General features: G+C 30.8%; 1 protein-coding gene across 4 annotated transcripts in view; it reads left to right on the forward strand.

The window, feature by feature from the left end:
• The first annotated feature begins 9407 nt into the window (after window positions 1-9407).
• LOC107436425 (insulin-like growth factor 2 mRNA-binding protein 1) overlaps window positions 9408-25782 on the forward strand; it is a 50051-nt gene continuing 33676 nt past the window's right edge. Inside the window, exon 1 of one of the 4 annotated variants that reach the window (XM_016048154.3) lies at window positions 9408-9796. Coding sequence is in view for 2 of the 4 variants with exons in the window: in XM_016048152.3 (XP_015903638.1) it covers window positions 21668-21851 (184 nt within the window). In the remaining 2 variants the exon portion in view is untranslated. Of the gene's footprint in view, window positions 9797-17474; window positions 17770-21464; window positions 22064-25782 lie in introns of those variants that run through there. The other 3 variants (XM_016048153.2, XM_016048152.3, XM_071177707.1) reach the window with 3 other exon arrangements.

A 25782-nucleotide genomic window follows, 5' to 3' on the forward strand; every position in this document is an offset into this window, starting at 1 on the left:
AGCTAATACTTCTATCGAAATAGAAAGTAATTTGAATGACGGTAAAAATAACAAAAAAAAATTAGTTTAAGATGGTAGTCGGATGAATAATAGCACTGCAGGTGCTATTTAAGTTCGATTCCAGATGCTATCAAAACATGACTTTGATAGAAATGACACGTAAAAATGATTAATTTGTGGAATATAGGCTTAAATAACAGAAAAATAGGAATCGACCATAGAAAAACCCGAAATTCAAAAAACCCGACGTACTCAACGTACCGAAAACAAATGGTGTTATGAGTTAAAACTAACACAAAAACAAAGGAAAAAACAATTAAAATAAAAAGGGAAAACGGTACCATACATGACCCAAACATAAAAATTCTAAAATATATATAGTTAGAAATCAAAAATTCGAAAAAAAGTCTGATTATTTTAACACATATCCCTCTGGCATTATTTGCACCATCATTAACCAAATGACAGCATTTTTTAAAAAAAACTTTCAGTTACGTATTTTTATTGAGAAATAAATAAACCACCTGTATCTGCCGCTATTTATAAATAATCATTGACGTTTCACAAATAGGTATGAAAAATGAAGGGAAAAAATGGTTGCCGCAGACGATTTATTTCTTCTGAATAAAAGGAAGAATTGAAATGTTCTTTACAATCAATGCTTAATAAAACTTAACAAATAACGAATTTTCGTCTTTTGTCTACTCGTGATTGACTGTGAAAAGTATCATTTTCGTCATGATAGATAAGTTAGATTATATCCAATCCAGTTATAATCCAGAAAAAAAAAATTTATAAGTGTACCAAGCATAATTTTGGATGGATTCTAGGAGCCAACAGAGTTTCTTGTAAAAAGTTTATGTTATTTTTTATTTTATTTATTTACTTATTATCGCAGGTCTTAATGTTTAAGTGATTCAGTTATCGATTCGCTGTATCTGTTAATAATACAATTAGTGGTTCATTGATTAACTTATTGTTTCTCTTATTGATTTATTGATTATTAATTGATTCTGTAAGTGATTCATTGGACAAGTTGGGGATTCATTGATCAATTTATTAATTAAATTATAAGTTCAATAGTTAAGGAATTATTAACCATTGATTTATATCAGGCCTGCTGTTATAAATCAATTATTCGACCATTCTAGAAAGAAAGAAATTTTTTATTATTATTTTTAATGTTCCATATTATTATTATATTATTAGTATTATTGTTGTTATTATTTTAGTAATATATTATAGTCAATTATTTTTAAAAAATTTTATTATAATTTTTAATTTGTTTATTTTTGCACCAACAAATAAAATTTATAATAGTATAATCCATATTTTTCTTCGCATGCATCAAAATGCAATTTCATGAAATTATTTCGATAGTATTTTGAAATTATTTTGATACTTTTGATTCTCTAAAAATTTCAGTGATAAATTGCATCGGAATGGCTCCCTATACCTAAATTTATTAACAAATTTTATGTGTGACGTCATTCTGACGCAGCTAATTGCTAAGCATTTCTTATTACCTGATTACAGTGTAAGCCTTTTGGTAACCATAGAAAAACAAATAAAAAATAATAACTCATAAAATGCAACAATTCTAAGTTTTTCTTCAGAAAAGCTGTGAGTTATGCAAAAATAAGCAGTTGAATATGTTTCGCTAAAATACGTTAAACTATTGCTCAAAATTTCGAGGTAAACTTAACATTAAAAAGTAGCCGATACAAAAAAATTTGAATTACTGTCATTGTAATCTGTTATAAAACTGTGCAAATTGCCATTTCCATGATATATTTTCAGATGTCCTTAATTTTTGGTGCAAGCAGTTAGATTTTTTCTAAAATATAAAAACAACAATTAACTTCCTTCCCCCTTCCCCAATTAAATTTTACGTCATCTAAATCGCTGGGGAATTGCGTGTCCCGGTTCATCCGGGCACCAGATCAAATATTGCATAAGAGTCAGGAAAATTTCTCTGCCTCTCCACCTTTTAAGATTCGCTCTTACGAAACCGAAGAAAAGGTTATATGTCAAGTGCCCTTATTTTGTCTCTTTAATAAAGAATATCTCGCCAAATGTGGCGGTCCTTATCTACAAGATTGGCGGGAAAACGACGTACTGTGAACGGAGCGGATTATAGGAGGTGAGAACTTCTAAAAATAGAAACTCCGGATTCTCCCGTTTCCACATTTAGAATTCCGCCCTAGAGATGGGTGAGTAGGGGGAATCGATAGAATCCTGGGTAGGGGCAATCGACTGACCCCGTGACGTCAGAGTTTCATCGCAGCTGATTTCGGGAGCAGCCCGTTTCGGTTTCTCTAAAGCGCAATTTCCGGATGCGGGATTAAAAATGTTAGAAAAGTTTTTCGGTAATGTGCTTGTTAGGGAAAGTTAGTTAACTTTCGTACGTGAACTCGTTTAATATTGTAACGTAAATTCAAGCTAAATAAAACTTTATGATAGTATTGATAATTATGTTAAATTATAACGTTTATTGAACCATTAGGGAACTTTTTATTTGTTTATCAACTTGATTATTTTAATAGAAAAAACGTTATAATGAGCTACTCTAAATCAAAATTCTTCCATGAAAAATTTCGTTATTTGATTTTAAAAATAAATAAATAAAATAGCTTTGAGGCCAATGATGATGTCACGCTTGCGGGGGAGGAGGGAGTTCGTGGAATTGTGACAAGGGAAAGGTTACAGTTTGTGGATGAGTGAGTGACAAGAAGTGTGACAACACATTTCGGTAAAAATAAAAACATTTAAAAAAAGCAGACTAATTATTTTTAAAATTTTTTTATGAAAATAAGTGCAAGTATAATCATTATTATTATTATGCACGCAAATGTCATTTAAGTGTGAATTAAGTGCTTTATTTGTGAAGTACAATTATATTTTTATGTTATATAGCGCGTGTAACATGTGACAAAGGGAAGGAGGAGGGCAACGCTTTGTGTGACAAAGGAAGTGACGAATTTTAAAAATAAATAAATAAATAAAATGAAATAAAAATTGAAAAAAAGTTAGCTTTTATGAGTGCCGTTTTCAAGATTAATTGTAGCAAAAAATAAAATTGTTTACAAATGCTGCGTTCAATGAGAAAATAGATAAAGAAAAGACTAACAATTCTAAACAATTTTGAAGATATTTTGCGTTTAATTACGTTTTGGTTAATACAAATTCGGTCAGGCCGAGATAGCCTGAGTTTCCTTGTCTTCTAGATTGGTTCAAAATTACAAGGCTACGGAGTTGAACATTAGTAGTCGTAAACCCAAAAATTGGGTCAGCTGTTCAACGACGGATATGAAAAATAAAATTAAATACAAATTCGGTTACTAAACATATCCAAATAAATACCACCCAGGCAGAAGCAATAGGAAAAAAAAAATTTTTAAGTGAAATGGGTTTTGTCGAAGTGTAAATATTCGCTTCGCTCTGAAGAATGAAAAATACAACGTGTTTCGTTATTGAAACATGTTTTTTAAACTCCACCTCAAAAATAAAGTTTAAAAAAGTATGCATATTGGGTGTCAAAAATTAATATTTGAAGGGGGAAATAGCAAAAATTGTTATCAAAATCTTTTGCATCACTCGTGAGGAGGGTGGGATGACAATAATGAAAAACAGTTTGATTGCCTGGTGAAACTTGGAAGTGTTTCTAATAACACCTTTCAACCTCTTTTCGTTTTCCCTAACAAGCACCTATCAAACAGCATTTGTTGCAGTGGTGATTCATTTAGTTTTGAAAAATTTTTGTTTTTTCTTATAATTAATTAGTGAAACGTAATACTTAAAACTCTTTAATGCGTTGTTCTTTATTTCATTTTAAACAAAGATTCTAAGAGTTAGGAAGTGCATAAAGGCTATGAAATACCCTGCGTTTAGAATGAATTTCAACCTTTGCCATAGCAATTCACCGTGGAGCCATCTATGGCCAAGAATTCGACTTCTGCCACATCCATACGTCACACCCGTTTATATGGCGGACCCATACATATATCCATTCCTTCGTCCACAGATTGTAATTTTGACCAGAACCAAAGAACGATCAATCTCTAATTCAGTACCCTCAGAGGTATTGATTTGTTATACTGACATGGAGGACTTTGTGACCAGACAAATTTAACTTGCACCAGTCAGCATTAACTGCACGGAAAGTCCTCGGCCGGCTGTATTCGAACTCCCGTTCTTACAAACGTGAGTCCAACGCCCTGCCAACTTGGCTATGTCGGCCATAATTACGAATTGAAAGTAAGAATTAAATTACAAGGATGCGATAGGTTCACCATTATAACTTTGGAAATTTTAGTTTTACCAAACAGCAAGAAACTAATTGATTTAAGCTTCATGAGAAATACGCCTATATGGCAATACTTTGAGCGTTGTGAAATATGCAGCAATATTTACGATCACCACCGGCCACAGGTCAACTATACATGACAAATGGTGTTTAAAGAATTATCTGCCAATCCTCACTCGATCACCACTTTTTCGTTGGTAATGTACGTACCCCATGTGCTTTTTAATTATTTTTTTTAAATAAATTTGGAATTAATATGAATATTTTATAATATTCTGAAAATTGCTTAATATCAGGCCTGTTATTAAAAATTTGCCTTTCTTTAGGAGAAAAAAAACTTAATAATATTTACTATATTTTGAGAAATGATTTCAAAGAAATGTCTTACCTTATTGATATCAAAATTTTTTATGCTTAAAATTTTATATTTTTGAAAAAATAATTACATGTTTTAAAAACTGGCCACTGGCCGGATGCAAAATTTCCTAATTTTGTCCTATAATTTGAAATAATTAACATCTTATACTGAAAACAAATCGTTGAGATCATTTCTTTTATTCGCCTCAATTCTTCTGAGCTTTTAGGAGAGGCTATGATCTCTCCATCAAGAGAGGAACACTGGGTAAGCTGCCAGATTTACTGTCGGAAGTTCATTTCGCTATGGGCTGACAATGGACACAACTGAAATCTATGAAGAAGTTTTCTCTCGTATTAGATCAGTGGTTTTCAACTCAAACTCAAACCACTTTCAATTTTTTTTCTCCAAAGATCATCTTCATTTCATTTTAAAACCGGGGTTTAAAATTAAGGAAATCATTTGGATTAATAATATACAATAATTTGGATTTTCGGTGTTAATTTGAATAGCATTGTAATTTTGAACCCAACCAAGAAGACAAGGGAATTCCAGAATCAAGCATTCGGAAATGTTCGTCTTTGGGAGTACTTTTTGATGGAACTAACTTGCATTTACGCTGCGTGGATAAGAAAACCGCGAAAATCTCTCATAGTTAACCCTATGGCAAGGGGTTACTAACCTTTTATTCGTCAACCTGAGGGGAAATTTTTCATCAATTGAATTCGAATCGACTAGTCATTGCTGGGATCCGAACCTGGGTTGCATCATGGGAAGGTAAGTGCTTTGATCCCCTGAGTCAATGCGGCACTTGATTCTTTGATTGTCGATGATTCATTGATTCCTCCTGATAACTCACTTGCTTAACTTTCCATACTTAGAGTCAGGGGAAGCCCTCAGCAAAGAGGACTTTAACCCATGACCCGTCAACTATTAAAGATATTTTGTGTCAGATCTTTGGTTTGGTGCAAACCTGAAGTAGTATTTGAATCAACCAAATGTCGCCAGGGTTTGAGCTTGTGTTGGTTGATTCTGATCGGAGGTGAGGACTCTGAGCTCTCTCAGCTTCTGTTACCCCTTCAAAATATTTTCATGACTTACAACCAAAAGCGTGAAAAAGATTCTTTCTAATACTTTTCTAGATTAGCCTCCTCAATAGTTCGAGAGTATGTGATGAATATTATGTACCCTATTACATTACAATTTATCTCAAACATAGATTTCACAACGCTTTTGCCCTATTTTTAAACGTTGCTTCGAACTTTTCTCACCAGCTTCATTTTTCCAAATATGTCAGAATTTTTCTTTAATTCCAAGTAAGTTTTTCTAAAAAAAAGTATTTCCAGTAGTTTTTAGTTTCTGACTTTAAAAATAAAATAAAAAGTGAATTTTACTTGAAAGTAACACAATACAAGGCCCAAATGATCCAAAATGGGCACCCATAATGAAATTTTTTCTGTGGTAAATATTATGAAGTAAAAAAAAGGTACATATTAGGTCTCACAAATCAATATGAAGCTGGAAAAAAAATAAACTTGATATCAATATACTTCTTACTTAAATTTCGACCCATTTTATTTTAATTGCCGAAATCCAGTTTTGATATGTACATTTTCGCGTTAATCAGTATAGTTTCGTTAATTTTAAAAGCGTTTTTATTTTGTCTCGCTTCGATATTAATCGCGCTTTTGGTTGTAAGTCATGAAAATATTTTGAAGGGGTAACAGAAGCTGAGAGAGCTCAGAGTCCTCACCTCCGATCAGAATCAACCAACCCAAGCTCAAACCCTGGCGACATTCGGTTGATTCAAATACTACTTCAGGTTTGCACCGAACCAAAGTGCTGACATGAAATATTTTTAAAAGTTGACGGGTCATGGATTAAAGTCCTCTTTGCAGAGGGCTTCCCCTGACTCTAAGTATGGAAAGTTAAACAAGTGAGTTATTAGGAGGAATCAATGAAGTATCGACAATCGAAGAATCAAGTGCCGCATTGACTCAGGAAATTAGAGTACTTGCCATCCAATGATGCAACCCAGGTTCGAATTCCAGCAATGACTAGTCGATTCGAATTCAATTGATGAAAAATTTCCCCTGTGGTTGACGAATAAAAGGTTAGTAACCCCTTGACATAGGGTTAACCATGAGAGATTCTAGCGGTTTTCTTATCTAAGTTAGTTCTAAGTTAGTTCCATCAAGTACTCCAAGTCGACGAGGATTTCCCAATGTTCGATTCAGCAATTCCCTTGTTTTCATTGCTGGGTTCAAAATTACAATGCTATTGAAATTAACACCGAAAAACCAAGTTATCGTATATTATTATTCCATTTGATTTCCTTAATTTAAAACCTGGTTTTAAAATAAAATGAAAATGATCTTCGGAGAAAAAAATTGAAAGTGGTTTAAGTTGAGTTGAAAACCAGTTGATCTAATACGAGAGAAAACTTCTTCATAGATTTCGGTTGTGTCAATAGTCAGCCTATAATGTTTTTAAATGAAATACCGACTGTATAACAGTATTTTATTTTGTCTTGCTTCGATATTAATTAACGACTTCGACTGTTCTTACTATTTTTATACATCATTATTGGTAATTAAGTAACACCTTATTTAAACAGAATTTTTTTTGAGGATATCAAACCGGTTTACTTACTGTAAGCATTTAATAAATGTAACAAAATTGTACAACAAAAAAAAATTTTTGATTAAAAATGTTGAATTCCATTTCATTGAAAAAAATTTTGGCAAAATTAGGAATTATTCACATTTTCTTTCTAGTTTGAAAAAAATATACCTTTTCCAATTTAAGCCTTAACGATTGCATTGAGTTCATAGCTGTTGTATTGGTCGGAATTAATTTGTGTTGGACAAATATGATATGCGGGTTTATAAAGAAAAAAATACCTTTTCTTAAGATGGAAAAACGATGTTTCCTTGAAACACAATGTGCAAAATATTATTTTTAATTGTATTCATCTCCAAAGCCTATATCAACTTAAGAGGTAGCTATATAAATTCTGCTTATCAAAACTTTTTCAACTACACTATAGTGTAGTTGAAATTTAAATAATCAGATAGTCCAAAAGTAAACTATGACGAAATGCTGTTTTTTTTTTTTTTTTTTTTTTTTTTTTTTTTTTTTTTTCAAAATATCAAGTTGCAAACAAATTATGGCGGAATTGGTTATTGCTGTGGAGAGAAAAAGTTGGGAAAAAAATTTCTAAAAAATTTTTTCAGAGCACTTCTTATTCCCTAACCAGAACAACACATAAACATTTTTACTCCAGGCAGTGAAAGAAATTTCATATTTCCTAGATAGATCATCGAATTGAGGCTTTTAAAGATTAGCCTTTCAGGTTTGATGGATAATATAATATTTGAATGCTATTCCAAACAGCTTCTTCCTACGCAAATTCCTACGCATTCCTACTGTATTTTCTCCAAAGATTTTTAGCTTGTGAGTTCGAAGAAAACGCAGAGAATCTAAAGGTTCGAATCCTAGTTTTGACTAATTATTTTTTCCTGACAGATAATAAGGATAGCATAGATATCCTTAGTAATAAACGGATTAAAGGTCAAATTCTATATAATGTCCAGTTGACCATAAAATATGAGATTTCCGCGATATTTCTTTCCATATGGTATTCCAAACAAATTAGTGTTTAAACATTGAAGCTACATTTTACTAGTTACATTGTAGATAGATACTAGTTACATTTAAACGCCAAGATGATTCTGCGACTGGATGAGATTCTAAACTGGATTCAATAATACAAGAGCAGCGAGATGAACTTTCAATAATGCACTACGTGGAAAGTTTGATGATCAACTGTGGCCAAAGTTTAAAATTAGATCGTATCATTGACTTGATTGTATGCAGCCATGGTCCTCATCTCTAGCAAAAAGATTGCTTGTCCAATTCTGAGCATGGCAGATATACATACAGGCGGTTGATAAACATTGAATCTTCTTTGCTGATTATCTTCTTGTTCCCAAGATGGCCCAGGATGGACGAATCCCAGGATGGCTGGTCAATTCGCACTTTGCTCCCGGTTTTTTCCGTCGGGCTAATCGTGGAAGGGTGAGTTGGTACCATCAAAAAGGTCTCCATAAATGTGAGTTCATTCTGATGCTTTATTCAGGAGTTACCTTATTTTCTTAGTAGGTTCAGAATCGCAAAGCTACATAGTTAAACACTGATTGAGCCCCGCTGTGGACTAGACTGTTAAGACACGATTCGAAGCAGATCACCGATGTCAAGCATTATTGTCTGCGTTCAGTGTGCGGGTGGATGACCACTTGGATCAGTCTGTGAAGTGTCCAGGGATGTGCGGTATTGGTGGTCGTTAAACTGTTCTACCGTAAAGTGCTCGACTTCGCGTGCCTGTCATTGAGCTACCGAAGCGAGGGTGCAATCCTCTCTGCAGAGGATCAAAATAATGATGGCATGGTTTATGTTCATCCTCAGGGATGTTCCCCAGACCGTCACCAATAGTCCATTGTGCAGCTCTAGTGTGACGTAAATGAACTACAACAACAACAAACATCGATAGTCGTAAATCTGAAAGCCATCAGCTGTTCAAAACTGAATATAAAATATATAAGTCTGAAGGAGTAATCATCAGCTAAGAAAAGATCACACCAGGATTTCAATTAGGTACGTTGTAGAAATTTCCGGAGACCTTCAACAAGGCAGAAATAAGAGACCGGAAGCATACACTACAACAAACAAATCCATTTAAAAAACGAATATGACTTGATTTCAACAAAATATACTCAAAATAAGATTTTATTTTTATTTGTCTATGCATATTAATTACCTGGTTCTGCGGTGCTCAAGCACTAAACGAAAGTCGCACTGCTTATCTCGTCAAACCTAACGTCACATCCGAATTCTAATTGTTTTTATTTTTCCCTTCAAATGTGTGGCATTAAACTACAAATACGTAATGTTTAGCAGCAAATGTTAAAATGCGTTGCACATCTAGCTTGTTTGTTGAACCGAAGTAACGCATGCGCAATTGACTCGAATTTTATAATGACTACAGAAGACTTCATTCAGTTTTGAAATTCTCATTCTTCTAACAAGCTTTTAAAATCATTTTTCTTAAAGGCAACTAAGTCGTTGTCGAACAGGTAATGATTTAAATTTAATTCTTGTTGCACTTCTCTGTTTAAACGATTATGAGTAAATATTAAATTCCTACCTTCAGAGAATATTTTTTTTTGTTTTTTGGACTACGTAGATATTTAATCTGATAGACATTAAAATAATTTAATAATCTATTTTTTAAGCATAAAATATTTACTATTTTTGTTTCAAAATACTGTTATTGAATAATTGCTATTTATTTGTGTTTTCAATTGTTAAAAGAGAGTTTCATCAATGTTCTAAACACATTGAAAGTTTGCTGGAGGGGGGGGGAAGGAATTTGTAAGTTTTGTCCTAGATAGTTGCTACGAATTGCGAAGATAATTTTTCCTTTAAATTTTCTACTTATTTAAGATCGGTTGGGAAATTTTGATATTCGAAACATTATGCACCTCCGAAAGATCGAAATTTGATGCAATCTACTAATGTTTATGTTATTTAATGTTATTTAGTGTTTGGTTAAGTGTTATGATTCTATTTACTATCGCAAAGTTTGGTAATATTTAAACGCTTTTAAACGAAAAACCGCTTACGTCTATGTGGCATAGATATAGATTTTATGTATTTATTCTTTATTTCTTAATATTAAAAGCATTCTTAGAGGTAAACGGCTTCTTTGTTTATAACTATTAATTTAGAATTAATAGTTATAAACAAATATTGTTCTATAGATCACATTAAATTCTTACCAAACTCGTACACAGTAATCACTGAAACTCAAATATCCGATTTAGCACGACAAATTGGGAATTTTTCTTCAAAAATCGATTAATTGCCTCAATAAATATTTCATATAACTATAGGATATAAAGTTTTCTAACAAAGAAATTGTACTTCAGAATACGCTAATAAAATATTCTCAGTTGGTTAAAACGTATGCTTTTCTAGTGTCTAAAAGGAATAGAAAGTGATACTGTACATCATTATCCGTTTTATGATTAACTTAATGTGTTATTCAAACCAGTAAGAATTTAAGTCTTCGAAACTTAAACCAAATGTTTTAACTAGAGTTAACAACTTTTGTATTTCAAAACTATTTTCTCGTTTTCGCAATAGCAAATATCTATTTTATAAAAATTACATAAATGCGATGGTTTGTTTTTTATTCGGCAGTTACTATGTTTTTATGGTTGATTATTAAAACAGAATAGTTTAGTTTGAACTAAACTATCTTATGCATACTAAATTCATTTTATACCTAATCTGTGCCAATAAAAGTAATTATTGATTACTGGTTTATAACAATAAATATTTTTAAACTGGATTTTTGTCTCATAATTCGGTGGAAATTTTTTTTATACAAAATGAATAAATTAAATAATATTAAAATAATAAATTATGGGAATGGAAACCATCAACAGCTGAACAAAATCTGGAAAACTTTTATTAGAATGCCAACAGAACTTTCTTTTTTTTTTTTTCTATCTCAGCTTCTTCCCAACTAAAAACTTATATTTAACTTCCCTAATAAAATGAATGAATGTGTAACTTGTTGTTTCTATCTTCTCACCCTTCGAATGAAATAAAAGTAGAAGTTTCTAATTTTGAAAAAATTAGTTTAAAATGTACAGTGCGCAAAAGAGAGTTCTTGAATAACTTTTGATCGAAATAATCGAAATTTTATAAGTTACAATACAATCTTAAATGTGCTAATTTATTTGTGAAGAATATTTTTTAAATTACGAAATTAGACGTTTTTTTATTTAGACTGGTTTAGTAACGTAACTGATTTCATTACTCAAAATATCGTCTACAACAAAATATCTACCGCTAATCGTTTAAATATCGTCTGCAGCAAAATATCTACCGCTAATCGTTTAAATATCGTCTGCAGCAAAATATCTACTGCTAATCGTTTAAATATCGTCTGCAACAAAATATCTACTGCTAATCGTTTAAATATCGTCTGCTACCCATCTAAAAAATTAACACTTTACGGAAGAGTTTAGTAACGTTATTAATTTCGTTACTTAACATCATCTGCAAATAAAATTAGCATGTTTAATCTCGAACCATTAAGATTGCATCTTTTTGAAATTCCGATCACTAAATCATAAATAATTCAACTGTTCCATTTTTTTATTTTATGCTCTCTACTTAAATATACTAAAACTGTTATATCTTTTGCCATTTAAAACCGTATTAATTAACTATAACTGAAGAGAATGAATAAATGCTCAATTTTTACATCTGATCATGAAACATTCTTAAACTCAGAAATTCAAATATTTCAATGAATTATTCAAATATATTTTTTTTTCTAAATTTTTCAAATCTAATATTTTCTTAAAATGCAATATAAAGATGTACTTTATTCGAATTCTTCAGTTACTAGCTAGTTTCCTTTGTAAAAGTCTACTTTTTGCATCCCAAATTTCAAGGAAATCCTCATGGTAACACATTATGATAAAAATAATTATTTTCCGAAATCAGACTATTTTTAAAAGAATAACCAAACAATTTTGAATAATATAATAGGTATAATTTTAAGCTTTTTGAGTGCCCTCGAAATTTTTTAAAATTAGTCTGAATTATTATAAACTGAAATGTCTTCCATATATAAACATGAAATTAAAGATATTTTTTTCATTTAGTTTTGAAATAGATGTGTTATTTTTTATGGTATTTTGAAAGTTAAGACTAATAAAAATGTTACTCGTAGAATTTCCCCTTGATTTTCCAGTTTTTTGAAGGTATTACAATAAATCATTACTTGCAGTTATTTTCTAAATATGGTATAAGTTTTTTTGGAAATATCTAATACATCAAAACAATTAAGAAAGATTTTTAGAGATAAAAATTCTCTCATCAAAATGTGCTTTACATTTAAATTGATTTGAATTTTTCTTCTAATTTTTACAAGTTGATAGTATAATATTTTTATGAATTTTTTTTTAAAATTGAAACTAGATCAAAACACTGAGATATGCAAAATTTGCTTACGGATGACTATATATCGCTTCCAAGGGTTCTCATAACTTATCTTATTTAGAAAAAAATAAGAACGCAAAACATTCAGATTCCGATATCTTTATTAATCAAATAAAATACGAAGATTAAAAACAATTTTAATGACAGCGTGCTCTGTTTATTAACTCCAGTATTATATAAAAGCTTTGGTTATTTTATATTTTATCAAAATCAAATATTTAATAATAGCGCAGAAAAAGACTATGATAGGATGATAAAGAACTCTAAGGAACAATTTTTTTTCTGTTGCATGATACTTTTTGACAGATCTCAAATAGTTTCGTATCGCTAATTTCAAATCTGCGATCAGTATCTCTTCCCAAAGCTGAAGTTTTAAGACAATTTTTGTCTAATTTTCGTCGAAATGAGTAAAATTAAAAACGTTACATATAACAGGGGGTCGATAAATGTTGCGAAGAACTCTTAGGGGAGTCTGGGAGCAACATTAGGATTAAAATTGTATTTATTTGTCGTTGTACGCGGCTAGGAGCGCTCTCCCATTGACTGTTTCTTCATGCGCTTCTGAGCAGGTCATAGTAGGGAAGCGCCACTAACCCCGTACTATGACAATTCAGGGCATGGGTTCCTATACAATTTTAATCCTGATGATGTGCCCTAACTCCTAGAAATTTGCAGTGACATTTATGAGATCGCTTGTTGTATACAACTTTTTTAAACCTGTACAGTTTGACAAAAAAATAGAAAAAAATGTTATTTTAAACAAATTTGTATTATTAGGAGTAACAATTAATTTTAGATTTGAAATTTCCACACCCGATTTCGCAAGTTTTATTATTCGTAATAAAGGCACCAAAATATTTGTTCCATAGGGTAATTACAGGCAAATATTGATAAGTAAAGAATATTTTACTGCTAAAAAGTACTTTTATAAATTTTATTAATTTTTTGCTGATGGCAATCAAGGAAACCTAGTTGTTTATTAAGAATCCTATAATACGATTTTTCTGGCCACTAATAATGGAAAATGACAGAAATGAGAAACTGTTTTTGACCATTTTCTTTTTATTTTGTACAGAGATGCATTTAATTCTAACATAATTACGTTTTCGTAAATTACGCGTTTTTTCCCCCAAGAACAATTTGGGGGGGATCAATATTTGATAAGTTCTACTCAGATAAAACATTAAATCTCACTTTAGCGATGTATGCACTTTTGCGAGAGACATAAAAAAAAATTATGTCTCCAGTACAATTTAACATACACTAAAACTTCCACAACATAATATTACAGTAAGCCCACTCCTGAGCAGTCTTGGCTCAGGGAATAGTGTTCGCCTTCCAATGAGGTGTACCTGGTTCGAATTCCAGCAATGGTTGTTCTATACGAATTCTGCATCCGCCTTGCGCTGACCACAGTGCTGCCATGAAATATCCTCAGTGCCGTCAAGCTAACCGTGGGAGGTTCTCGTGGTCTTCCTCTCCATGTAACGCAAATGCAGGTTAGTTCCATCAAAAAGTCCTCCACTAAGGCAAATTTCTCCAAATACCAAATCCAGGAGTTCTCGTGTCTTCTGGATTGGATTCAAAATTACAAGGCTGCGTAGTTGAACATTAGTAGTCGTAAACCCAAAAATTGGGTCGGTTGTTCAACGACTGTTATAAAATATGAAAAAGTAAGCCTACTACTAACTGAAATTGGCATATAAATAGCAATACTACCTAGTAAGTTGATGACAAACGCAATGGGGAACGAAGTCGTTTTATTATAATGTTGTCTTATCTTTTGCCAAAATCTGCTTCAATTGTTATGATTCTTACCAAAGTATCAAATTTATTTGAACACGATGTAGAATGAGGAATTATCTCGAAATGTGAACTCTGGTAAAACTGGGTAAATATGTTCAGAACCTTCATTTGAGCATACAAGTAGTGTGCAAAAATTACCCAGAATTACTTAAAAAATACTGATCAAACATAACAAAGGTTTAAATCTTCTATTGTCTGTATAACCATCTCAAAACACCAGAAACTAAATCTGGTAGAGGACATTCTCTGTTAAAAAGGTATGGTTATTCCGAGAAAGTACGTTTTTGTGTCCGATTTCGTAATTTAAAATATCGTCTGCACATATTAATTAGCATATTTGAGGTCTCCCCCCCCCCGAACCAATAAGATTAAGTCCTCAAATGTGAAGATCCGACCATTAGATCAAAATTTATTAACAGAAGTCCGTTTTTTTTTTTTTTTTTTTTGCGCACTTGTACAATACTATGTTTTAAAAAAATTTGTCTTTGGTGGGGAACGTGATAACAAGATCAGCGGTTGTGTTGCTGTTGTCGGAGTGGGAGCTGGGTGGGGTCTGGTGCGGGAAGCAGCAGTCTTCAAATTTTGAGAACAATTCTCGAAGTTCTCTAGAAGTGCCAAAAAACTTTCAAATTCTTTCAGGATATAAATGTCCTCATCTTAATATAATGAAGTACTTGATTTTTTCCAAAAATATCAAATAATTTTTTATATGCTGTGTAATATCAGAAATCAGAAACGCGAATGTATTTTTAAACAAGATTATTTTCACTCCCGGAAAATGAGAGCGAAAAGTAAAAGAGTACCATTCTAAAACGGAAATTTCTATGGGAAGTCCATACTGAAAATTTAACCGAAATAAAAAAAACTAATGTACTCTATTTTGCAAGGAATATATGCATCTCAAAATCGCTTAGTAATGAAACAAAGTTTGATTATGGTTTTGCATCTGATATTAGTTATTTTTTAAAGAAAGCTTTGTTGCACATGTAAATTTTTTCCATAAACAAATTGGCATCCTCGAATCGTAAAATGTTTCAAGGAGGCTCCTCAAATCATGGTTTAAAAATCTGGTTATCTTAGCTAAACGGAGTTCCTATCTGCCTCTCCAGTATCTGTTCCTATCTGTATCCAGTATCTGTACCTATCTGTCTCATAACAGTAATCATATCAGATCAATAGATGCCCCCACTGGTTAGTGGTATATGTGCGGAACTGAGTGATAGCGCTGCTGTTATTCTGAGATGAAAAATAACTTCTCTTCCAGCTCGTGTAACGACCATGGAGAAGAACTCAAAACATGTATGCTATGGGTAATCTCAATCTATAGGAATTAAGTCTGAAGATTTGACAGGTCAATCCATCCGGCAAAAATATTCCGCGACGCCATGTGCTACAATCCATTCACATGAAATCAGAACCATTTGAATCTCTAAAAATAAGCAAACATAAGAACTTGCTCAGTGGCCCCCATCCCCCTGAAGCTCTTGGGCGCATGTACTTAAAAAAATTCTCTCGTCTAAATTCCCCCCCAAACTATTCGTTTTATTTAGTGTAAAAATCCCCCCCCCCCAAGTTTTAAGTGGGCGCATCGTGCTCCCACCTTCCCCCCTGATTGGGGCCCCTGAACTTGCTGATATTCATACAGGTAACATTGCTTCTTTCAAAGTCTGGGGGAGCGTTCATTCAACATACCTCCTAAACGTTACTTTCTAGACATCGGAAGGCAGGTAGCATGTCACTGATTTATATTTTTATATGATGAGAGACATTGATCTTTTGCCAATCCTCTAATGTCCAAAAACATATTATTGCAAAAGCGAAAGTTTGATATTTTGGGAAAGTATATCAGATGGTTGCACGATGGTTGCCTTTGAAGGAGGCAATATTCGCATATGAGTATCGAGGTGTGTTCTTGGAGTACTATGTTCATTCTTTTCATTCTGTTGGTTCTCGTTTCATTTTAATGGACGACAGTGCGGCAGAATAGACTCCCTCATTTCGACGATTTTCTTAAAGTATGAAAATTGTTGCAAAATGGATTAGTCGGCTTGGTCTCCAGACCTAAATGCAATAGTGTTTCGGGCTACTTTAACAACAAGTTGCTGATTTGAATCTTTATTGTCGTTACACTGAGAACAAGGATAGCACCGTATCTAGTCATCGCTTCCCGTTGCAGTTGCCGACAGCTTATTTGGCATCATTAAAACTTGATTTCACTATTGCATTGCATCTGTACTAACTGATTAGTATATTTGAAATCCCCCTCCCCGAACCAACTATTGACTCCTAGTACATGAAAATCCAATCACTTGACCAAAATATATTTAGTATAGGTTTTTCCCCACACTAACTATTGTAGGGTTTGTGTCTTTAGTTTAACAATTTTTTTACCACATGAACAGCTTGTTAACACCTAAATAAATACCAGTAAATACCTAAATTGCCCAAAAGCAGTCAGAATCACTGGAATGTGAAAGAATAATGTGTAAAGAAATTTGTTTAAAATTAATTTTGAATATTTTTTTATTATTTACATTTATATAACAAGTTATTAATAAATATTAACAATAAAAAATTTGTTGTACAAAAAGTCACAAAATTCGCAGAAATTGTGTCATTATTGAGAATTGAGTCATTGTTTTTCCTAATTGAAATTTAAAAACAGTCAAAATGACTTCCTTGGGCAATCTAGTGTTAAGTACTAGGATTGTTCGGAAGCTTTTTGGATCCATACCCTTGACTTCTGCGAGCAGCAATCCAGCCGTCCTTAATCTCGGTTAACTCAGGCTTTCCTTGTAGCTTGCATTAAAGAAACATGAAATAAGCATCAAAATAAGGTATTCGTAAACCTATAATTTTTCTTTAATAAGTTGGCAACAAAATGAAGTTAATATTTCATGTCCAACCACTGTATATTGTTAAATGCGCATGCGTTGATATTCAGTATTCTTGTCATAGAAGAATTAGTTGTTGAATTTGTGAAATCGAGCGATAGAGTAGGTGGTTGAAACCTTGAGTTGCTCTGAATTAGCGAATCTTTGTTGAGCAAAGATCTTGATGAGCGGCTCAATTTCAAAAGGAGGCCTGAAAATCAAGGATGACAAGGCTTCCTTCTTTCCCTGGTTAAATTCAAATAAAAAAGTGTCCGTACTTTATATACCTGGACTGCTTTGGGAACACGAAAGTTTTTTGTGCGATAGTTCTTTGTTTTCTGCTCTCAGTAAGTTAATTTTCGACCCATTTGTGTTCTGTATTTGCGATTAGCATTTATGTATAAAATATTTTCATAATTTCTTAGGGATTTTCATTTACTTTTATTATTAGTGTATAAAATTTCAATGCAAGATATAAATTTAAATTCTCAGACTGCCACTTAGAGAACTAAAAAGTCGGAGAACTGGATTACTTAAGAAATAAGCATTCTAACAGATGTAAAAATTTGACTAAGGCAGGTTCTTGAAAATTTAATATTTAGGTCACAGACTTAAAAGTTTCAAAATGCATTTATAGTTTATTTGAACAATTTATCACAAACTGGAAGAAAAAAAATTTTGCATTATAAAATTTACAATTTAAATATACATTTCAAAAAAAGTTAAATTTGCAATTTAAATGTACATTTTAAAATTGTGAAATCTGATTATACTGGTTTTTTCTTTTAATTTCTCAACAAAAATTAAACATAATAAATCTGCTAAATTCTGATAGTATCTTATGTTTGAAAACAATTTCGCACCATTTTGATTCAAAAGAAGCAAATTAAAATTGCTGTTCATAAATACGTGTACAATAATCTTGAAAATTTAAATTATCAGTTTAAAAAGTTTAGAGTATTTATTTATTCACGCATATAATATTTGCTCCATTGGGATTTATTTCCTTTGATTCGGAAAATTGAAATTGCTTGAAAATTTTGCTTTCTTTTGAACTGACTATAATTCATGACGCGGAAATTGAAATTTAAACACTAATGATTAAATGCAAATTTACTATATAGTGTAAGTTATTCTTTGCGCATGAAATCAAAGATTTGCACTAAAAAATCAATTTTATTTTAGAAGGTTTTAAAATGCGTCTGTTTAGTAAAAGTATCCTATCTAACATTAACCTTGTGAGCATAGATAGTTGATCAGTTCAGTTCAAAAATTATTGAACAAAAGCATAAATAATTTTAAATGAGTGGTTTAGAAAAAAGCTAATAAAGATGATATAAGTAAAGAATTTATTTTTGCGATTAATATAAACTTCCGTATTTTTTAATTTTATAGTGTAATATTACTTTCTAATTGGACAAGAACTAAACCATTGCGATAACTAAATTTTAAAGCAAGACTAAAATAAACTATTGAAAGGTGTTGAAATTAAAGTTTTTCAAGCCTTTAAACAAAATTATATCCAGAACGATGTTTCAGTCTAAGCTAGATTTGTTTCTTGAAATTTTGAAATCTATTCACTTTTTACAGAATAATTTAGTTTATGTTGCTCTATAGTCAGAAAATAATCCCTAAAAAAAAACCATTAATAATTTCCTGAAAAGATTGATTTTACGTTTAATAAAAATTTTATAAATGCAGGATTTTTCGAATCTTTTTAACTAAATTCTAAATTTTTGCTTCCAGATAAAATGATGACTTTTTGAACACATTTTTTCAAGCAAAAATTCGGAATATTTAGCACAGTTCAAAAAGAAAAATTTAAGCTTATATTATAATTTCCTTTTAAACTTTCCTGTAAACTATAAAATAAGTCTAGTTTTAACCTATCTCTTAATATAACATACATGATGTTTTTCTAGTTTAAAAAATGTAACACAATCACAATCTGTCATTTCGTAAAAGTAAACAAATTTTGCTATATCTCAGATACAAAGATATATAAATGCCTAATTTTTCTATACATCAACATTAGACTGCTGCCTTAAAATGAAAATAAAATCTGTTGCAGAATTACATTTTTAATCAAATAATCACAATTTTAGATCTAAATCAGTGATAAAGATCTTTATTAGCCTGTAAACTTTTTACTTTCACATTAATATTTCGAATCTCTCAGATCTAACAGTGACTAATTTTTTCGTAAGTTACGATGTCGCTATGTGCAAATTTACTTGGTCTTTAATTCTGGTTTTTGACATGTCTAAATTGTTTTCATGTCTTAGTGACTCCCCGCCCTTTTTTGCTTCTATTTTTTAAACTGAGTTTCTAGCGTTTATTTTAGTGTGTAAAATAGTATGGTGGTTTATAATAACCGGCTTTTATATAATTAAGGGAAATTAGCTTTGGATATTACTGTGGTTTCTTTAATACCACTCTTTTCCTTTTAAAATATTCCTTATGCAGAGCTGTTAACTTAAGCTTTCAGCTGAGCCTTTTCCACAAGTAATTAAATTCGTTATTATATTTGCTTTATCATTTTATTGATTCAATAAATTTCATTTAAAATTATTTTGGTCATCTTTCCCATTCCACATTTCCATTCATCAACAGGACATGCTTCCTGAAAGGGCGATATTAGCTTAGCACTGGTGCACTTCAATTTAAGAAACCGAATTTCTTAGTTTATATTATTTATGATTAGATCTTAAAAGCTTACATTTAAATGCTCATGAAAAAAGCATATATATTTTCTGAAATATGAAATAAAAATGCATTTAATTAGGTCTTTAGCTTTTGAATCTTTCTTTTTTTAAAGTAGTTATTGAATTTTCTAGTATTTTATCCTTTTTTTATATATACGGAATGATTTTATGCTGGAAGGAAAGCTTATAAGTAAAGTGTAATAAATTTCTCAGTTCTCATTTTTGCGCAAATTCACTTCTCTTAGGAAATAAATTCCTACTTGAAAAAGCAAAATTCCTCAACATAAAGAATTAATTTGTAAGTGGTCCAATTTCTTTTATTTAATAAACTTTTTAAGCAGTCTAATATTCTATTTTAATTATCAGTATCATTTATTTTGTTTTAGAATAAAGCATCGGCAAATGCAAATAAACGTACTTTGAAAAAGATACATTCATTTGCTTTGACTCAGAGCTTGGATGGAGGGCCCTTAGGCTATTTAACTTGGGACCCCATTCTTGTTAGTCTGGCCCTGCCTTAATATTGTATATGAATATTCTTAACTATGCATATTATGCATGTGCATGCATGATATTCACTATTAGCTTCATTGCGCTTAAACTAATTATTAATGAATTGAAAATGACTATAATATCTACTAAACTTCAGTCCACTGCTGTACTGATCTATTTAAACTCTTGAAAGGTAAAATAAAAATAATTAATCCCTTTACAAATATTTAGCATATTTAAAAATTATTTTTTGTTATGAGGGAAATTTAGAGTGAAAGTGTGACTGTATATTTTAATTTCGTCCTCCTCAAAAATTGGATACCTGCGACGCCCATCCGAAATCTCAACTGGTTGGCTGTGTAAATTGAACTTGCAGCTACATGTCAGTAAAGTAACACATGAAACTATCTACTCTTACATTTTTTAATCACTGGGCATAAACTCAGAAGCTTATCTCCATATGAACATTGTTTCAGTGCTTTATTGTCGATCCAGTTTTACCTTAAAATAGCTTGCGGAACTGCGTTACTTTCTTCACGATATTCCTCTATAAATTTGTCAAAATAAAGAAATTTGCCATTTGTAGATTGTTCAAGGGTTGCAAAGGGTGCAATAATTCAGTACAAATATTAGAGAACAAATTGTAGAGTACAAATACAAGATTTCTTTTTTGAATTTGTTTCAAATGTTCTGTCTTAAAATACAATGCAAACAGCAAATTGTAATTATTTTATATAAATGAAACTGACATAAAATCAGTGTTGTTACTTTTAATTTAAATGTAATTTTTCCATTAAGTTTACAAAGTTTAAAATCAATGCGATTTTTTTTATTTATTTATTATTATTTCCTTTTTAAAGGAATGGTGACATTAAGCCGGCTCAGCGGAAGTCACGTGATTGACGTTGAACACGTGGGAAAAATATAGCGTGTCGGTCGGACGAGTTGGGCGTTTGTCCTTTTCCTTTTAAAGTCCTTTTTTGTTTACATTTGTTTTTGTTCTTTTAAAGTATATTTAAGTTTTTAAATCCACCATCTTTAGTTTAATATGACTAACAACAGCAGAATATACGTAGGAAACTTACCATCAGAAGCGCATGAAGAAGTTTTGAAAGATGTTTTCCAGCAACAAACGGGCGTTCCGCCTAAAAATATGTTTCTAAACAAAAATTATGCCTTAATTGACTTACCAGAATCCATACCTGTAGAAAAAGCTATCGAAGTTTTGAACGGTAAATAAATATATGTTTTCAATTTTGATTCCTGATTGACTACTCTGATAAGTATTCATATGTTTTCTTCCTGATATCATAAATCGTGTGAACTGCGATAAAAGCTAATCCTTACAATTTTGTTTCAATTCTGTTTTCCTATAAAAGTTTCCGATCCAAAATTATACCTTGACTTACCACACTCCGTACCTCTAGAGAAAGCGATAGAAGCGGTAAATAAAAATATATATTTTAATTTCTGATGCTAGATTGAATAAATTGATAAATATTCACCACATGTGCTTGTACTTGATATCGTAACTCATGTGAACTGTGATAAGAAATGTTCCTAAGTTTTTTTTGTTTTCAATCTCTTAATTTTAATTCTGATTACCTAGAAATGTTTCTAAACATCAGAATAATTGTATTCTTTAATTGACTTACCAGATATTGGTTGAGTTATATCTAAAAAAAAGCTTTGGTTTTAAACGATAAACAAATAAAAATTTATTTTTCAGTTCTGATGCGTAACTGAATATTATAAACATTGATCATATGCTTACAACTGAGGAGCTATGATGAAAACTGTTCTTACAATTTTGTTTTAAATCTGTTCTTGATTTCTAACTTTTGTTTCATTACTTACATTAATGTCAGGGTTATATCTATTGTGGTAAATAAGGGACTGAATTTCAGTTTCCTTAATTATGTAGATATCTGCAACATTCCAAGACTGGTTTATACCTACAGTTTTGCTTAGATATTTCCGTATTATGTTATGTGGCAGAATAATTGTCATATATCTTAACTGGAATGAAATCTTAAACTATAAATAGCAGTTTCTAAGACTGAAACTTAATTTTACCTTCTAGTCAAATAGCTACTGTTAGTTTATTATTACTATTAAATTTTTTAAATAGTTTCTGTTATCAAAAATATGCATATAAAAATTTTTGCTCATCTTTATTTACTTTAAAAAAAATAAAGCGTATATTTTCTCATTCTGGTTGCTTAGTCTGTGTTATTGCCAAGGTTATGACAATTATTACTTGGTTGGCTGGCAATCAATATGAAAAAAAATGACTGGCTAAGCAAGGAACTGGTAGAGGGTTTTCTGTGATGCAAAAAAATCAAAACCCGGATATTTTCTTCTGTTTTAATTTTTTGTTGAACCGAGTATATGGTAAGGTTTCTATATTCGATAGTTACGCCAAAATAATCGCTAAGTTTTGGGGATATCTGGGCAGAAAAAAACTAACTATAAGAGTATAATTAGTAAATATACCCCGAGCAAACCGCTAGGTTTTTAAAATTTTTTCAAGTTGAAAATTTGTTTACTGCTTTTGCAATTGTAATTAACTGAAGCAGTTAGTTATTAATAAGGAAATATCCTAGAACAGGGATAGCGAACCAATGGCACGCGACACAATATTTTGGGCACTCCACCGATCACAATTGTTACACTATGAATTGTTATTACACAAATGTTATTACGCTATGAAGCATGTGTAACAATTAAATTAAAATTCACAAACAAACAAAATAATAAACAATTATTAATGAAAAAATTAATACTAAAAAACGATAACATTTAAAAAACAAGCTAACAATAAATAACTCGCAAAAAAATCAACACTCCTGCTTAAACTAACATCTTACAACCTAATATAAGTCATTGGTCATCTAATCTGCAACAACAGAAGTCACACTGATGTTACTTTAAGTTGAATTACTTGTATAACTGAGACATTGCAAAATGTATTTTTTTTTATGTAAATAGTTTTGAGTTGATAGTATTTAGTATTATTATTTTCCCAATAATCAAGAAGTCAAAATTATTTGTTGGCACGTCTATGACCTCATTAAGCAATTTTTTAGAGAAAATGGCACATTGGTGTATAAAGGTTCGCCACCCCTGTCCTAGAATATAGTTGAATTTGATAAGTTTTATTTATAATCTTTGACTCTGCCCTGTTAATTCTAAACAATATGGCAGAACTGTTTCTTTTGTCATTGCCTATTTACGACCTCATAATTTTTTATGTGCAACATTACTATTTAAATGCTGTGTTTTATTTTGAACTTTATGAATTTATAGTCAATTCCTATTGATAGCTTTTAATTTTAAATCAAAAACAGTTAAGAACTGTGATTTGTGGTAAAACAAGTATTTAGAGTTTTAACTATTTTTGTATAGTTACTTATTTTTGTTTTCGTTTCATACGTTATTATATTTACTAATTAAAGTTTCCAATTTTTGTTAAATTTATTTAAGGAATTTACCTAATGAGATTTTTTTTTAATGGTACAGAGCATTCGTAAATGCGAATTATTGCATTTATATACTTTTGCTCCTTGGACTTTTATGTTATAAGTAGTAAGTATATTAAAGTGCACCATTTTGGGAGAAGACTGGTTCCGTGTTTTGACCCTCCTTTCTTTTCGTCTACTCAGTTTTATGGGAATGTAGTAACTAAAATATTTTCCCTTCCATAATATTTTTTTTATTGTGAGAAATATTTTTTAAAATTTGTTCACTCTTTTTTAAAGAACTATGCTTAATCCGATTTTGAGTTTCCTATAATTTCCAAAATTATGTTCTTTGCGTTTTTGTCAATGTGTTTTTTTTTTTTTTTTCCTTCATACAAGTAATTTACTTCATGCAAAGTACAGAAAATAAAATCAATAAATACACAGTAATACTTAATTATTTGTCACCCTTCTCAGTGATTTTAGATATTAATTGAAAGCGTTTTTGGATGTTTTATTTATCAAACTAAAAATGCTAGGCACTAAGAATTAGTAATGTAACTGATTTTGGCGGAATGCTGAATGTTCGGCCAAATATCAATGGAAATAATCATTATCGAAGAATAATCAAAATTTAGCTGTATTATTGGTATGGAGTAAAGGGAAAAAGAACTTTAATATAAAAATGTTTAAGAAGATAACTGGATATTAAGATAATTAGAAATATTTCAGGTTAAAAAAAAAGTAACAGATGTAAAAGAAAAAACTAAAGTTGAAAAAATATTCTTTTAATTCTTAAAACAAAGCTTGAATGTTAAAAATATTTTCTGGGGGGGGGGGGAAATTATCCCAGAAGGACTTTTAAAAATGCAAAATTATGATAAGACCTTTATATTACAAAAATTACATACAAAAGCAAAAAAAATTTTTTAGAAAGAAAATTTTAAAGCTAAGCGTTTCAGTTTTCTAATTACCGTATTTTCAGGAACCGTATTTCAGACCTATTAGCATCATAATAAAGTCTATAAAATCATTTTTAATTTTTAAATGATAGCATAAGGCTAAAAATCTCACTTTTCTTAAAATCTAACTTTTTCACATTGCTGTATTTTTTGAAAAGAATGATCATAAAGGAATAATGTTCACTAGAAACTTTCTTAACTCATAAAAAAAAGGTTTTTGTAAAAAGCTAAAATGAGAAACAAAAAGTGTTCTTAACATTGAGAATCGCAATATTCTATGTTGTATCACACAGGAAAATAGTGACAATATGTGACAATAGCAAATATGTGTAAAAAGTATTTCTTATTATGTATAGTAAAAAAAAAAAAATTTGATTTCAGATTATTCTTTATTAAATCTATTAAAAATTCTCCCAAAAAATCTTAGTCTAAAGATAATTTTCCAAATAATATTTTGCCGAACATTCGGCAAAATATTCGGCCTACCCGATATCTAGCCAAATGGCTGATTAGTGGCCATATATCCCTTACATCCCTGCTAAGAATTATGCTAATGCAGAGTTCTCACTAGGAGTAAAGTGCAGGGTGCTTCACAAAAAAGGGCACTTATTTAACATAGTAAAAATTTATAAAATGTGTAATATTATATAATAACTGAATTTGATCCTCAACCATTTTTAAATTACCCTCTTACACTGTTTTGTGTTTCAAGATGAGATTGTGAGATCAAAATAAGATAA

The sequence above is a fragment of the Parasteatoda tepidariorum genome, chromosome 2 (assembly GCF_043381705.1).
Source record: "Parasteatoda tepidariorum isolate YZ-2023 chromosome 2, CAS_Ptep_4.0, whole genome shotgun sequence".
In the NCBI taxonomy this organism is placed as follows: Eukaryota; Metazoa; Arthropoda; class Arachnida; order Araneae; family Theridiidae; genus Parasteatoda; species Parasteatoda tepidariorum.